The 17,245-nt window shown below is 33.6% G+C and overlaps 1 protein-coding gene across 3 annotated transcripts in view; it reads right to left on the bottom strand.

The window, feature by feature from the left end:
* LOC150100288 (zinc finger matrin-type protein 2) overlaps nt 1-17,245 on the bottom strand; it is a 177,688-nt gene that overhangs the window by 106,424 nt on the left and 54,019 nt on the right. For 2 of the 3 annotated variants that reach the window (XR_016549220.1, XM_090402313.1), the window contains exons 5-6: nt 13,522-13,667; nt 2,314-2,451 (exon numbers count right to left, since the gene is read on the bottom strand). Coding sequence is in view for 2 of the 3 variants with exons in the window: in XM_090402313.1 (XP_090258439.1) it covers nt 2,314-2,451; nt 13,522-13,667 (284 nt within the window). In the remaining variant the exon portion in view is untranslated. Of the gene's footprint in view, nt 1-1,055; nt 2,452-13,521; nt 13,668-17,245 lie in introns of those variants that run through there. The other variant, XM_090402312.1, reaches the window with a different exon arrangement.

Genomic DNA, 17,245 nt, shown 5'->3' with positions numbered 1-17,245 from the left:
ACCAAAGACTAGAGACTGCAAATATGAGAGCCCTGAGAAAGTTTAGACATGAACAGATGGCATCAATGGCAATATTATATTAAAAACAATGATATTAGGAAAGAACTTGACATGGGTAGCATTCAGGAATATCTTAGCAGAGCTAGTCTCAGGTGGTATGGTCACTTAAACAGAATGGGCAAGGAAAGATTAGTAAAACCAGTGTTCTCTGCCAGATTGGCAGGAAAACGACCCAGAGGAAGACCACGATATAGTTGGATTGATACGGTACAAAGTGCCTTAGACAATAGAAATATAAGATCTGATAATATTGAAGTCTTGACAAGTAACAGACTGATTTGGAAGAAAATTTTTCATGTAGTACTATCATATCATGCACACCCCCTTGAGGGTACATGACAGGAATTTATTGATCATCTGCAACTTTTGCCAAAAACGTATTGCAATTTTTTGTATTACACATTACACATTTTTTGTGTAATATAATTTATTAGTATGTTGGCAATAAATTTATGTCCACATCTGGCTGTAGTAATGAAAATGTTTTCATATATACAGGAAGAAATATAGTTCGTCCTTAGCTTTTGGACGGCAGTGTATTATTACCTTCAGCTTCCCATTCTCTTTAACATGCTGGGGGTCAATGATCCATTACAATCGAGAAACTTGGCTTCAATACTTCACTGACCAGGTGGTTAATTTTATTAACACAGTTTATCCTGTTTGTCAGTGTATTCTTTGGCTAGTTTGTCAGTTTTTCATTTGTATGATGAAAAAGTTCAATTTGCAAACCTAGAGGTCTTTCCAACCAAAGGGCATCACTGATTCCTAATGGAGGCTTTTATTAATTATTAATAAAATTCCAACATACAGTATAAAAATAAATTAGGATCCAAACCATTTTATTAAAATTTAAAAAAAATTTTTTTTTTTTAAATTGTATTTGCTATACTGAGAATATTATTCTGTAAAAAAATAATTTTGTGAAGCAGATATGGCAATATTTCTAGAGCACAAAGTTTTAAAGTTACAATTAGTACAGAAGAAACTTGTTTTATAAATATAAGGTTCATTTTATTTTACTATTTCAGAGATATTTTACACTACAGATATAAAATTCATAATGATTTGAAACACCAATTTCATTATCGAGTGATTTACATTTCATATAAAATGATAATTATGACATGTTGAATCTGAAATTCATACCCAAGCAAATATCACAAGGACAAATAATGATAGGATTATGATGTTGATGTTCAAATCCATAAATGAAGTGACAAGGGAAAATGGCTAACTTTGCATGATTTTAGTACTGCCAATGTTAATTTCCATGAGACTTCGGAGACTATTTTTGTAACTATCAAATGTAGTAATAGTCAATTATGAGACTACATATCTTAAAGACTACACTGGGTGCCATACTTGGTCACTAGAGGTAAGAGTTCTGAATTATTTAACCCTTAGCCCACCCATGGTACTAATTATACAATAGGTTTCCAACCTTTTGTGGGTAGGAATAGAAAAAAATAAAAAATAAAATAATATATATATATATATATATCCCTGAATAGTATCAAATCTTGACCAGGAGGAATTTTTGTGCATTCCTATATCATAACTGTTCTTATTACTTTGTGTGAAACTTCTCAATATTTCATATCTAATGCTTTTTAATAAACTGGTCATACTTTGACTTTATAACTGATCTGATATCTTTCCAAGTTAAAGAAATGGTCTCTAAAGCTTGAACAAATCTGCACTAGGACAAATAGTACATAATATGGGCAGAGACTATTTTCAGACATTATTCTATCTGATTCGTAGCAAACCATTATGCAAATGCTGTTTTTAAAATTAAGTGTTTATAAATTTCCTTCTTAAGATTAGTGTACTGTACCACAGACTTTATATTAGACTGATATTTAAAAATTCCAGAACTTACTTGTCTGGATCCATAATGAAACAATAGGCAAGGTGTAGGCAGAGAGAGAAACTCCAAAATGCTTGACATCCTTAGTACATTGCAATAAGTGCAGACTAAAAGGTATGACTTACTGGTAATGCCGAATGCTTTATCCCTATTCACTCTACTACTCCTGACAAATTTCCTCTGTGAATGTATTAACAGTGACAACAAGGAACTTATACTTATGACAGCTTATTACCAATATGAATCTGCTAAGATCAAAACACATGTATAATAACAAGTTTAATAATAAACTTATTATCCAGTCTTTAGATATTTGCCTAGATAAAAACTTTGTTTCGATCCCATGTTAATAATGAAAATATGCATTAATATTCAATAACCTATTTCTTTGCAGATCCAAATACAGAAAAACCCATAACTGCTGCCATTTCAGGATCCACACCATAATCATATGTTTCTTGTGCCTTTCTTTTTCTTTCTTTTCTCTTTTCTCGTCTGTATTCTTTCAGTTTTTCTTCCTGGAAACAAGAAAAAAAATCTTCATCTTAAAATTTAGAATATTAAATCCAATTCATCATAATCTCATACTTTTAATGTACACAGAGTTAAAAATTACACTTTTTAAAATAAAAATATCTGATTGTTTAGTAATTTCCAAAGCACCTTAAGGAATGGCTGGTTTTCAACAATGTGATCACAGTGCAGAAGAGTGACAATGCAACACCTTTTAAGTGAGAGATGAGTTTCAGTGTTCGTTATATATTAAAAATGGCTGATCTGAAAAGTACATACCATTATGTGGTCTCTTGGGCAAGATTCTAGAGAAGCACAAGGCAGAAACAGTATGTGCCAGACAATAGAGCATGATTGTATGGAATTATGTCAAGTTAGTTATTTGGAATTATGGCCAAATCAACTAAATCTATGAAGCTAGAGTATTTTAATTGTAAATTTGTCTGTATGTGTTCTTTTGGCCAGTTTGCCTATTTTACAAGATGCAAACTTCTAGGAGGAAATAACCCTGCTGCCTCCATATAAGACTAACTCATCTTCAGATAAAATAACTTTATAATGTTCTTGACAACTAGATAACAGTGAAATGATAGGGAAAGAGATCATTGATCAGTTTTACCTCTCCAGATGTGGGAGCAATATTCCATACTAGAACAGACTTCAGGTTTTTAAGAGGTATGTAGGGATTTAAACATTTAAATCTATTCTCTGCATCCAAAAATTTGAAGACCAGTTTTTTTGAATGCAGAGAATAATACAGCAATGAAGAAGTCTGAAGTTATTCCAAAAACGGAAATCTCTTCTTGAGATTTCCGTTTTGGAAATTTCTTGACTGAGAGTAGCATTTAAGATACTGTCTACATTTTTTTTTAAAATCAGCAGTTTGATTAATGAGCAATTTGAAACAATATTACTTTGATAGTTTATCACAACATAACAGTTACAAAAAGCAAATACCGATATTTAAGAATTATACTAACAATTTGCCTTCAGTTACTGAGGCAAAGTCAGAGCATCTGCAAAGATACACAACAGCAGAAATATTCAAGGTAATGGCTTAATATCCTGACTGTACTCTTGTGGTGTTCAAGTTTAGTAGGATTGTTTTTAGTAAGTAGTCTCCAGATTATCTTTTCCTTAGTATATATCTTAGAATATGATCCTCGGAAGAATAAACATTGTATACTATGTATTTTTCCTCCAATGGATCAATATTTTTTACAAACTCAGAAAATGTAGAAAATCTACATAAATAATCAAGTAGATTAAAACTTGTACAATTTTCTAATTTAAACATTTTAAATGGCTTCTGTTACCTGGACATATTTTGTAATTTTTTTTTTTTTTTTTTTGCTGACAGCATCTTCAGGAAGATATGAGAGACAAGCAAAAATCAAGCTGTTGTGTAAAGCCGGTATGTGATTGTATAACAGAGGTCTTGAATGTGATATAAACTAATTACTGACTTCCAGATGTCAGGAAATATAATTCCTTAGTTTCTATTTAATGTGTCATGTGAGTGAATTACCTCAGATGACTTCTTGAATATTCTGATGAAAGTATTTTCTTTGCTTGCCACAAGTCAGCTTCTTTCTTCTCTGTTATTTTCAATGTCACCTGTGTGTTCTTTTTTATGGATTTTGAAACTTCTAGTTTGACCATGTACACCTTTCCACAAGAACAAGGAATCTTGTGTATCAAAGAGTGTTTTATAGAATGGAACACTGTATTTAGGGCAGTAGTTCTTAACTTTTTTTCGAACTCATGAACACTTCTGATTATAAGAAAAATTTAGGGAACATCACAAGCATTAGGATCATAAAACTAACAATCAAAATATGCATGGACTTGCCTTGTATAAAAATGGAACTTACTTTAATGCGATACTTGAGCTTGTCAGCTTTTGCAGATTTCAGCAATACAAGTCTAATATGTGATATACCTACTCTCATCTCTGTCTATATTAGTAAGTCTTTCACGTTTTTTAGGTTTTATATTGGTTAATATTGAGAAACCGAGCTCATATAAATGTTTTGAAAATTTTGTGTCTCCACAAGGGCACAAAATTTTCAGTGCCAGTGCCCTTGTGGAGAGAGAGAGCTGGGTATTTGGCTTGGACAAAAATCCAAATTTCCTCAAGAGTTATTTCAGAGAATTTCACTTTTAGAGTGTGCAATCCGTTGACAAGGTAACTAATTGCTCTTCTTCTTGTAAGGAAAATTCACAACTCAATGTATTACACTCAGAACTGTGTCATGTGATTTCTTTCACCAGCAGAACACCTGTAACCAGTTCGCGGAGCACAAGTGTTCCGGGGAACACCGGTTAAGAACCACTGGTTTAGGGGAACATAGGAAGCTTTGTAAGATGGTTATCACAAGACTATTAATTAGAAAACAACAATTTCTTCAATAATTTCTTTGAGTTGCCATTCTGGAGGAAATGACAAAACAGGATTTCAAGTTCTTCTTTACCTTCAATTTCATCATTCTTAAGTATCTTTAAGGGTTCTGTTTTTTTTAATTCTGGTGATACTTAATTTTTTGTTGAGGATGGTGGCAAGAACAAGTACCAACCCTGTGTGGGTTTGATGCCTGAATGCATAACATGTGATAATGCTCAACAAAAACATAATCAAGATGTAGCGATATCATATGGCCTTACTGAGATGGAAAACTTTTCTATCTCTATTTGTCAATGTGTTCTTTGACATCCAAGTAATCCTTTGCACTGTTTTTGTCAAAAGATGTGAGCCCATTGCCACCATATTTTTGGTAGTAACATCTTCCTTTCCATCATTACTTTCAATGAAGACTGAAGGTAATGATGGATGGATACAGGTCTGCAAGGATATCCACTGATTCTTCAGACACATTTGTGAACAATGAAAGTATGTCTAAGCTGGCTAATATATTTGATGGAATAATTTGTATATATGTGCCTCTACGAAATGAGATGGCTTTTTCAAGAAGGAATCTGAATGTCTGATGTAAAGCTTGAATAGATTTGAGAGGCATTTTGAAAGAAGATATGTGAGAGAGCATCTACTATATGTTTTAGGATGGAGGAGACTGTTCACTTTATGTACTCTAGGAACTCCATAAGTCTGAGAGTGATAGGGTGAAAATCTGTAAATTCAGCTGTATTAGAGATCAGATCACTGGGATACAAGATATACCAGATCCCTTATTTCTGCAGAAAAATGTATGCAGTTGAAAGTGGGAGAAGTTTTGAATCTGTTAAAAAAAAAGCACAGGTGATATTGAAAATAAGAAAGGACTTGTGACACACATCTTCACATATCACCACACTGTAGGTTGACAAGCAAGCCTCCATGTCTTATTTAGAAGAAAATGCTTTTGTCAGAATGTTCAAGAAGTTGGCTGAGGTAATTTGCTTGCATGGCACATTAAAACAGAAACTAAGGAATTCTACTTCATGACATCTAGAAGTGATTAATTAATATATGTATAGTTTGACCACAGATGAGAGAACCCTTGACACTTCTGTGCATGGTAGAATAAGGCGAATCCACTCTGATAATATGGTAATCAATTTGTTTTGTGGGATGAGTGTTTATGATTACATGTTGGAAAATTAGCTTTTCTTTTATAAACATTATAGTTTTTAAAGTGGTTAATTATTTTGTTTGTATAACAGTTGGAAAATGTATGTATAAAGCACGCGATTTTGCATGTTGGCGATGAATTCATACATTCCTTATTCTTTTCTCCCCTTTAACATGAACTGACTCTTCTTGGTACTCTGCCAGCTATGGTTCTCTCAACTGTGGGCAGACTATGATATTCAAGATCTCTGTTATACCAGCAATCACATACAAGGTTCACACAACAATATATAGACTTCACATGAAGTGCCTAATGATATGCATTGAATCAACTGTCTATGCAGTATCTTTCAATTTGTAAAAGTAACAGCTGTTTAAAGTGTTTGAGATCTTTTTTTTTGTTTGTTTCTAATATCTTCCTAAAGATGCTATCAGCAAAAAACGACAGTAAAACATTCCAAAGTAACAGTCAGTTTAAATTAGTAAAATTTACGAGTTTAATTGATTATTTATGAAGTTAATAAAAGTCCTTGTAGTCATTAAAAAAATGTGGAAATATTTTCATTGAACATTCAGAAACTGTGGGAAGCTGAATAAGGTACACCACACATCTGCATTTTCTATTAAAATTGTTCCATTAAATATAAGAAAACTGACAGGCAAACACATACCACTCCTCTTTTTTTTTTCCACTGCTCATTTTATAACTTTTATCTTCAGTTTCTCTTTCAAGCTTCCAGCAGTATCAGCTTTCACACATTTTAATAACTTGATGCAATCATTTCCCCTTCTCTTCATTTATGCTTCCACAGTTCCCCAAAAAAATGTCAAATGCAAATGATGCACCTTTAAGAGCTCCTATTTACATCTAAGTTGCTAGAATTTAACAAGTGAGTGTATTATAATAACAAACTCACTTGTTGTTATTATTAACAATCATTTTAACAATGATGAGGAATTAAGAGATGTGCACAATAGTTCAAAGCTTCTAAACACCTCCCCATATTTTTCTAACACTGAGATGGCTGTATCCAGAATCAGGATGAATCCTCAAAAGCCTGAATGTAATTAGTAGGTAATTAGGATCCTCTGAAATGTAAAATATACTTAAGCAATTCTGGTTGTATTCAAAAAGAAGTGGTGCTTTTCAGCCAACTTTTGTATAATAAAATTTATATAAGGATTTTTTTCTTCCTGGAAGAGTTTCTTTTCCTTTTTTTGGGCGTGCATGCATGCATGTGTGCACACATATCTTACAAAAAAAACTCCAGAGAAACTGGCTAGAGGCCACATGAAGTGACAAATATAGCTTGCTCTGGATATAGGATTAACCATTCTCTCATCACAAAATCATCAGGATTGAAAAAAAGCTAATTTACTCAGCTAACAGGCCGAGTAAATTTGGCTGGGTAAAATACGTAGAATGTATTTTATGTAGGATCTTCAAATCAATAGCAAACATACAAGCTGCTTAACAGTCAATACAAGTCATTGCTGCATAGAGTTTACAAATGTTATTTACAACTGTAAAAATTAGTTTTTAATCCTTTCTTAGTGCTGTCAATACTCTATTAAACCTCCAATGTGACAACTGTTGTCAACTCAAAGAAACCCTGGAAAAAAAGTAAATCACAAGTATCCAAAATCACAGTATTTAGCAATTGTGTCTGTCATAGCATCTGTAACAGAACAAGCTTTATGTGCTACAACTTTGACAAACTTCAGTTTTTACCTGATGGTTTACCCACTTGATGAGAAACAGACTTTTCTTTCTTCTGATGTCCATGCATGTTTTGCAGCTATTGTTTAATTTAAAAATTATATTTTAGCATAAATGAAAAAAATTACTTATACTAATTCTCTCTCTCACACACACACACACACAGTGGAACAAATTTAAGAAACTTACTCAGTGAAATGTTCACACTATGATTTTTTAATTAGAGAGCTAGCACAGAATCAGTAATAAACAATATACACTAGACCCTCCCACTTTTACAACCAAACTGGTATCTGGAGATTGTCATTAAGTGAGCATAACTTGAACCCTAATTTCACATAGGCTGTGTGTTATGAATTATTAGGATTGCATGATTGAAAATACAGTTTTCAATTTTGAACTATAATAACATTAACATAATATAAACTTTTTGCTTATTCTTTAAGATGGTGCTAATCATGGAATGAGACAACCAAAACGTAGAGACAAATTCTATCACTTTCATTCTGGATTCATGAAGGCATAAAATTTCATGTTTCTTTTTTTAAGATTATTGCCTTCCACTTCTTTAGGGATTTTGAATTCTTAAATTCACTCTTCCTCTTTCCAGACATTTGAAGGTACAAGTTTGCACTGTAAATAATTTTAAATCAAAATGACAATAAACGAACAGTGACAGAGAACAGCTTGTGATGTTTTTTATAAATGTGTACAATAATATGCAACATAAAACTTAATTACTGGATAAAAAATAAACCACATTGATTCAGTTATTAGAAATCATTCATACCAGTTAATGTGTTTTATTCTCAGTTGTATACTATAGTAGTCAGGCAACAACCTACTGTTGGCATTGCAATCAGCTGATTTCTGTAGGGTGAGATTTCATACAATCACAATGGGAAAATTTTTATTTGTTATAAATGCACAAAATTGCAAAGCAGGGTCTATACTGTAAAATTGCATGTGTGAGTTATGCAGTACCCTCCCACCCCCAATGCATTTGTTTTAATCCTCTGCTACAGGGTTTCCCAAAGCGAACTCTGCGAAGCCCTAAGGCTCCACAATTGAAATTCTACGGCTGCACAAATCTTGTTTACAAACATTCACTTATTTTTTTTAATTAATGAATCAAATGCGAGATTTGTTTGTTTATAACTTTTTTTTTTTTTGCAAGCAATTTGTTTTTTTCTGAGTCAGCAGACACCTTAACATGAGTAATTGCCATTTGCCTCCATTATGCATATATGTAAAATAGCAAGAGATTGACCAGATTTTAAGAGTGGAGTTTAAGGTTTTTGATTTTCTTATTCACTTTACCATACTTTGTATTCATTCTACTGTGTTGCTGGTGCAGTCAATAGAAACCTCTGAGTAATCATTTGTGAAAAATTGTAATTTATCTAGGAGGTATTCGGGAAAAAATTTTATGGAAGATTCTAATCATTAGGAGCATCTTGTAATTCATAATATTTCTTGGTGAATGTTACACCAACTTTAAATTTCATCATCATCATCATCAAATTCCTGCCATGTACCCTCAAGGGGTGTACAGGATATGACAGTACTACATGAAAAAATTACATCATTACTAACTTCCTATCTACAATTTTCCTCCAAATCAGTCTGTTACTTGTCAAGACTCCAAAATTATCAGATCTTATATTTCTATCGTCTAGGGCACTTTGTACCGTATCAATCCACCTATATCTTGGTCTTCCTCTGGGTCGTTTTCCTGCCAACCTGGCAGAGAACACTTGTTTTGCTAATCTTTCCTCTCCCATTCTATTTAAGTGACCATACCATCTGAGATTAGCTCTGCTAATGCATTCCTGGATGCTGACAATGTCAAGTTCTTTCCTAATATCCTCATTTTTAATATGATATTGCCATTGATGCCATCTGTTCACGCCTCTAATCTTTCTCAGGACTCTCATATCTGCAGTCTCTAGTCTTTGGTCAAGTGTTTTACATCTGACCCAGCTCTCAGATCCATAAGTTAAAATTGGTTTGAACACAGCATTGGTCTTGTATACAGCTAATTTAGTGTTCCGACTAATTTCTTTCTTATTCCATATGAATTTATTCAATTGACTTCCCACGATACCAGCTTTGCTGATTCTGTTGTTTGTTTCTATATTTAGTTTACCATCTTCAGTAAAAATTGTGCCTAAGTAGCTGAAATGTTTTACTTGTTCCACAGGTTCTCCATTCACAACACAGTTGACATTTTCAATGATTCTGCCTATTTTCATTGTCTTTGTCTTTTTATTGCTGACCTTCATACCATATCTATTACAACAGCTATTCAATTTAGTCGGAGAATCTTGCAGACTTGTAGCGGATTTATTTAGAAGTATAACATCATCCGCATAAAGCAAAGAGCTGACATTAACATCTCCAATTTTGATATCAGGTTTAATACCACATTCCTTCATAATGTGATTTATATAGATAATGAATAACAGAGGGGATAATGTACATCCTTGTCTCACACCAGATTTAACATTAAACCATCTTCCTGTACTTCCTTCAATTCTAACTGCTGACTCACAACTCAAATAAAGACTAAGTATTGCTTGATATAATGCCCCATTGACACCATATAACTGCAGCGTATTGAATAGCTTCTCTCTAGGCACCTTGTCATAAGCCTTTTCCAAATCGACAAAACTTAAATACAGATCTTTGTTATATTCCCATGCTTTCTCGACTATTTGTCGTAAAGTGAAGATCTGATCCTGACAGCCTCTATTTGGCCTGAATCCAGCTTGTTCTTCCACAATTCTTCTCAACAGTTTCTCAAGTATACTTGCATAGATCTTGCCAGGAACACTCAGTACGGAAATACCTCTGTAATTCTCACATGCAGTTTTATTTCCCTTTTTATATATGGGTACTATGAGAGCTCTACTCCAATCATCGGGAATTCGTCCCTCTGTCCAGGCTTTCTGAACTATGCAGTGCAGCCACTGTAAGACTCTTATACCACCATACTTCAGCATTTCTGATCGAATATCATCTACTCCTGCTGCCTTTCCACATTTCAAGCCTTTGATGGCTTTTTCTACTTCAAGTATGGATATGTATTCCTGACTGCATGCCTGGTCAGTGTTTTTTACCACTGTGCTGTCATCACTGCTTGTTTCATTTAGCGGTTTTTCAAACTAATTACTCCATACTTCAAGGATATCTTTTTCTCCTGTTTTCATTTCACCTTTATCATCTCTAATTCCTTTTACAGCACTCTTATCTCCATTCCTAAGCTTCTTCAACAACCTCCAGAATATTTTGCCACCTTCTTGATATTTATTTTCTATATTCTTGCCAAAGTCCTCCCATGACTTTTGTTTAGCTAGTTTTACACACTGTTTAGCTTTCTTACATTTGTCTCTGTATTCTGTAAGAGTAAAACTGACTTATTTGCCAGGAACTTTTGATATGCTTTCTTCTTTTCCTTCACTGCCTCTTTAACTTCCTGTGTCCACCAGGGAGTTCTGATTTTTTTATCCTTGCACACAACCTCACCACATGCCTCTCTGGCAGAATCAATCAATGTTTTCTTCAGAGTTTGCCACTGAATCTCCAAGGTTTGATTCCTGTTCTCAAACTCTTTCATTTTCTTTTCAATAATATTTCTGTATTTTAGTCTACAGTTCACATCTGAGAGCTGCTCAACTTTTATTCGCTTTAAAACTTTCTTACATGTTATTCTTTTGAATATGAAATTCAATTTTATCCTGCTCAAGACTAAATAGTGATCACTTCCAATTTCAAATCCTCTGTACACTCTGGTGTCCTGCACCAGGGAGAAAACATCACTATCAACAATAACATAGTCAATGAGACTTTTCTTATTCCTAGCCTCTTCTCTCCATGTGAATTTGTGCACATTTTTATGCTGGAACATGGTGTTAGTAATAACCAGTCCATGTCCTGAGCAGAAATCCAACAGATATTTGCCATTATTATTAGCTTTGCTCTTTTCTCCAAATTTTCCCAAAATATTTTTGTATGTCTCACAATCATTTCCTACTCTACTATTTAGATCCCCAACAAGGACCAACTTTTCCTTTTTCATTGTGTCAGTTGCTTTTTCTAAAGCCTCAAAAAATTCCTTCACTTCTACCTTAGTAGAACCTTCTGTGGGACCATAGGCACAAATAAGTCTCATTGTCCAGTTCCCCATTCTCATATCTGCCCACATCACTCTACTTGAGACTGACTGCCATTCAAGAAGATTAGCCTCGTATTTTGTGTTGAATACTATGGCTACTCCTTCTTTTCCTTGATTATCATTGCCTGAATATAACATTTTGTATTTATTGCTCAGAAAGATCTCACCAGTTTTGGTCTTTTTTGTTTCAGTCACCCCTATTATGTCGATCTGGTACTTATCTAATTCCTCAGCTAGCTCCATTTCTTTGCCATTCAGGCTTCTTACGTTGATAGTACCGATCTTTAACTCTGGTAATGTTGAGTTGCGGTTTGTTTTCAGATTTGTTCCAGTAGCTGACTTTTCGCTGTTCGCCCTGGTTCCCTGGCGAAAACAACGGGGGCCTTGTTTAACCGGGCGACGCCCCAGCCGGCATGAAATTTTGTCATGTTGTACCATCATTTTTTATTTTGGTTTAACCAATAAGAATACAATTTGGTCGGCTAAATCCCAAATTGCCAGCCCATCCTCGTTCGTTCAGTATCAAAGTAGATACCCAACAGGGTGCACCACGAGAAGGTGAGGATTGGACATTAGGTCAGAAGCCCTGGTCGGTTCTCCGCATTCCTTTAAAGGCTATGTGGAGGTCTCCTCTCAGTTATACAGCTTTGACCCTTAAGCACCCCAACTTTAAATTTTAAATTTATTTTAAACTTTAAATTTATGGAACACTAAATTGTAAAATGGTGAATATTTATTGATTTCTTCCTTTTTTTTATGTTTATTTTAAAAATTGAACTGTGAGGGCTCCGCAACAAAATGTTGCTTGCTTTAGGACTCCACTTTAGCAAGAAGTTTGGGAAATCCCTGCTCTACAATATATAAATTTTTTAACATACTCATGAGGTGTGTTGCTTATGTTAAGCTGTTGCTAAACTCCTTATGTTAGCTGTTGCTAACATAAGGAGTTTAGTGTTTCATCATTACAGCTTGCTATTTTTTATACATTAGGGTATTCTATATTTATTGTTACTACTTTAAAGAGTTGAAGTCTATACAGGATTTAATTATACATAGTGTCCACAAATGTTTACCCTGATTTCAACTGGCTATAATATTTTAACAATGAAACTAAATGAATAAATTTTGTTGCAGGTAAACTTGGGCACTCATAAAGTTTCCATACTGGTATCTGCAGTATACTGCTTTTGCTACCAGGAGCGCTGCTGCTGATTTTCTTTAAAAATGGCTTCAGTACAGGAAAAAGCCCGATGTGTTCCGTGGCTAGCAGAAACAATACATTATTTTTAATTTAAAATTTAATAATTTAAAAATTTTAATTAATAATTGTTATGCATTGAAGTCTAACTTTGTGTTCCATTTCAAGTATCCACCGAAGACTTATATATTATAATCAGGGTAAACATTTGTGGACACCCTGTATTTCAGCAAAATATTCTAAGCTCTTTAGCTGTCTTTTTTTTTTCTCTGAAAATTAGTATAATGCTAGTGAGATCTGTAACAGCTGGTATACTTCCCAATGCTAAACTAATTTTTTTTAATAATGAGCTAGTTATCACAATATATATAAAAAAATATACAAAGTTTATTGAAAATTTCAAAATTCTTACTTCATCTTTAAGTTCTTGCATTCTCTGTTCAAAATCATACTCCTTTCTTCTTTCTTCTTGCTTTTTTTTATTCATTTCAAAACGTTTCTTCACCTGATCTAATGATGATCTTTCAACCCTCATCGACATGCCCAAATTTCGCTGATCTGTAATGGAATAGTTCACAGGCTATATTTCAACATACTGATATAAAGAGTGCTCTGAAGATGCTGGTTATAATACCAGCGAAATATCAGCATCAAGTTAATAAATTAATTATTTACTTAGTTTCTGTGTTCTATTATACCGTTAAAATAATAAACAACATGTTCAACGAACACATAAGTCTGTCCACACATATACTGATATAAAATACATGGTTTCCAAAAAAAAAAAAAAAAAAAAAAAAAAAAAAAAAAAAAAAAAAAAAACATTTTAAAATCAAATTATTAAAAGTTATCTACTGACAGTAGATAACCTTAGTTATCTAGTGATAAGTAAGGTAGTTAATGATAAGTTAACTACCTTACTTATCACTAACTATCACCCGCTTAAAGAAATTTTGTGCATATTCATGGCAATCCCATCCTAATTAGCAGTTATCAACACGCATATTCAACTCTCTTACTACAACAAACTTGTAGGGACTACAGGAATAATTTGATAGAAATAGCACTACCTATTGAGCTCTGATTGGGAGTTTTTTTTTTTGTTTGTTATATTGAGCAAATTTAGTGGTGTGAGTCTAATGTGTGTGCAAAGAAAGAAAGAAAGAGAGAGAGAGAAAAACATGCATAAAAAATTTTTTACATGTAGTTCTCATGCAAGCTTTATATATTATCATTTTTAATAAGGATTATAACAATTTATATACCATTAAAAAAAAAAAAAAAGACACATAGCATTAAATTTCACAGTTGAAGACGATATCACTGCTTACATTCTTGTATCCATCCATTCAAATGAAATGTGATTTACTCTCCCTTTTCCCATCATGCAACTGATTTGGTTTGGTTGATATTAGAGCTGAAAAAACTAAGACATTACATACTTATGTTGTAGTTTTATAGAGATTAGTATAATATGTCTCTTAATTGTACAGTAATATCATGCCTTACAATGCTTCACTTTACAATTATCTGCTAATGACATTTTTCAATTATGACATGTGCCTGCTTATACAATGCTACATTTGCTCATATGATGATTTTAGTGAAATGTTTATAACGTTGTTACATCTTTTTGTGTTTTGTTGTGAATGATAAACTGTTTATATGGGGGAGGGGAAAACTGTAAAGTTCTGATAACATCTAGAACAAAAACAATATTAAAGCAACTCATATAACCACAAGAAAGAACATGCTAGTAGCAGAGTTATGGAGGTAATTTATATTCTTATATTTTTATATCCTTGTATGTTCTTTCTTGTGATTATATCAGTTGTTTTAATATCATTTTTGTTCTAGGTGTTTATCAGAAATTTCAAGACCCCCCCACCCCTCATAACTATTATTTTATTGTTCATAATGAGAGATAAAATTCAAACTAAGGGTGCTGTTGCATCCAGTGAAAAGAAACACGTCATCCTGTTAAATTATATTACATACTAAGATTCATCATCAAATTCCTGCCATGTACCCACAAGGGGTGTACAGGATATGATAGTACTATATGAAAAAATTATATCATTACTAACTTCCTATCTACAATTTTCCTCCAAATCAGTCTGTTACTTGTCAAGACTCCAACATTATCAGATCTTATATTTCTATCGTCTAAGGCACTTTGTACCGTATCTTCCTCTGGATCATTTTGCAGCCAACCTGGCAGAGGACACTTGTTTTGCTAATCTTTTCTCGTCCATTCTGTTTAGGTGACCACACCACCTGAGATTAGCTCTGCTAACGCATTCCTGGATGCAGACAATGTTAAGTTCTTTCCTAATATCCTAGTTTTTAATATGATATTGCCATTGATGCCATCTGTTCACGCCTATAATCTTTCTCAGGACTCTCATATCTGTGGTCTCTAGTCTTTGGTCAAGTGTTTTACTTCTGACACAGCTCTCAGATCCATAAGTTAAACTGGTTTGAACACAGTCTTGTATACAGCTAATTTATCTCTTATTCCATATGAATTTATTCAATTGACTTCCCACCATACCAGCTTTGCTGATTCTGTTGTCTATTTCTATATTTAATTTACCATCTTCAGTAAAAATTGTGCCTACGTAGCTGAAATGTTTTACTTGTTCCACAGGTTCTCCATTCACAACACAGTTGACATTTTCAATGATTCTGCCTATTTTCATTGTCTTTGTTTTTTTATTGCTGACCTTCATACCATACCTATTACAACAGCTATTCAATTTAGTCAGAGAATCTTGCAGACTTGTAGCAGATTTATTTAGAAGTATAACATCATCCGCATAAAGCAAAGAGCTGACATTAACATCTCCAATTTTGATATCATGTTTAATACCACTTTCCTTCATAATGTGATCCATATAGATAATGAATAACAGAGGGGATAATGTACATACTTGTCTCACACCAGATTTAACATTAAACCATCTTCCTGTACTTCCTTCAATTCTAACTGCTGACTTACAACTCAAACAAAGACTAAGTATTGCTTGATATAATGCCCCGTTTACACCATATAACTGCAGCATATTGAATAGCTTCTCTCTTGGCACCTTACCATATGCCTTTTCCAAATCGACAAAACTTAAATACAGATCTTTGTTATATTCCCATGCTTTCTCAACTATTTGTCGTAAAGTGAAGATCTGATCCTGACAGCCTCTGTTTGACCTGAATCCAGCTTATTCTTCACCAAGCTTTTCTTCCACAATTCTTCTGAACCGTTTCTCAAGTATACTTGCATAGATTTTGCACGGAACACTCAGTAGGGAAATACCTCTGTAATTCTCACATTCAGTTTTATTTCCCTTTTTATATATGGGTACTATGAGAGCTCTACTCCAATCATCGGGAATTCGTCCCTCTGTCCTAGCTTTCTGAACTATGCAGTGCAGCCACTGTAAGACTCTTATACCACCATACTTCAGCATTTCTGGTCGAATATCATCTACTCCAGCTGCCTTTCCACATTTCAAGCCTTTGATGGCTTTTTCTACTTCAAGTATGGATATGTATTCCTGCCTGCATGCCTGGTCAGTGTTTTTTACCACTGTGCTGTCATCACTGCTTGTTTCATTTAGCAGTTTTTCAAACTAATTACTCCATACTTCAAGGATATCTTTTTCTCCTGTTTTCATGTCACCTTTATCATCTCTAACTCCTTTTACAGCACTCTTTCCTCCATTCCTAAGCTTCTTCAACAATCTCCAGAATATTTTGCCACCTTCTTGATATTTATTTTCTATATTCTTGCCAAAGTCCTCCCATGACTTTTGTTTAGCTAGTTTTACACACTGTTTAGCATTCTTACATTTATCTCTGTATTCTCTAAGAGCACAAGCTGACTTATTTGACAGGAACTTTTCGATATGCTTTCTTCTTTTCCTTCACTGCCTCTTTAACTTCCTGTGTCCACCAGGGAGTTCTGATTTTTTTATCCTTGCAGACAACTTCACCACATGCCTCTCTGGCAGAATCAATCAATGTTTTCTTCAGAGTTTGCCACTGAATCTCCAAGGTTTGATTCCTGTTCTCAAACTCTTTCATTTTTTCTTCAATAATCTTTGTGTATTTTAGTCTACAGTTCACATCTGAGAGCT

Source organism: Typopeltis vanoorti, chromosome 13 (assembly GCF_054136105.1).
Source record: "Typopeltis vanoorti isolate ZY-2024b chromosome 13, IOZ_Tvanoo_1.0, whole genome shotgun sequence".
Classification (NCBI taxonomy): domain Eukaryota; kingdom Metazoa; phylum Arthropoda; class Arachnida; order Uropygi; family Thelyphonidae; genus Typopeltis; species Typopeltis vanoorti.
The sequence above is the reverse complement of the archived record's forward strand: the minus strand, read 5'-3'. Positions and strand labels throughout refer to the sequence as shown.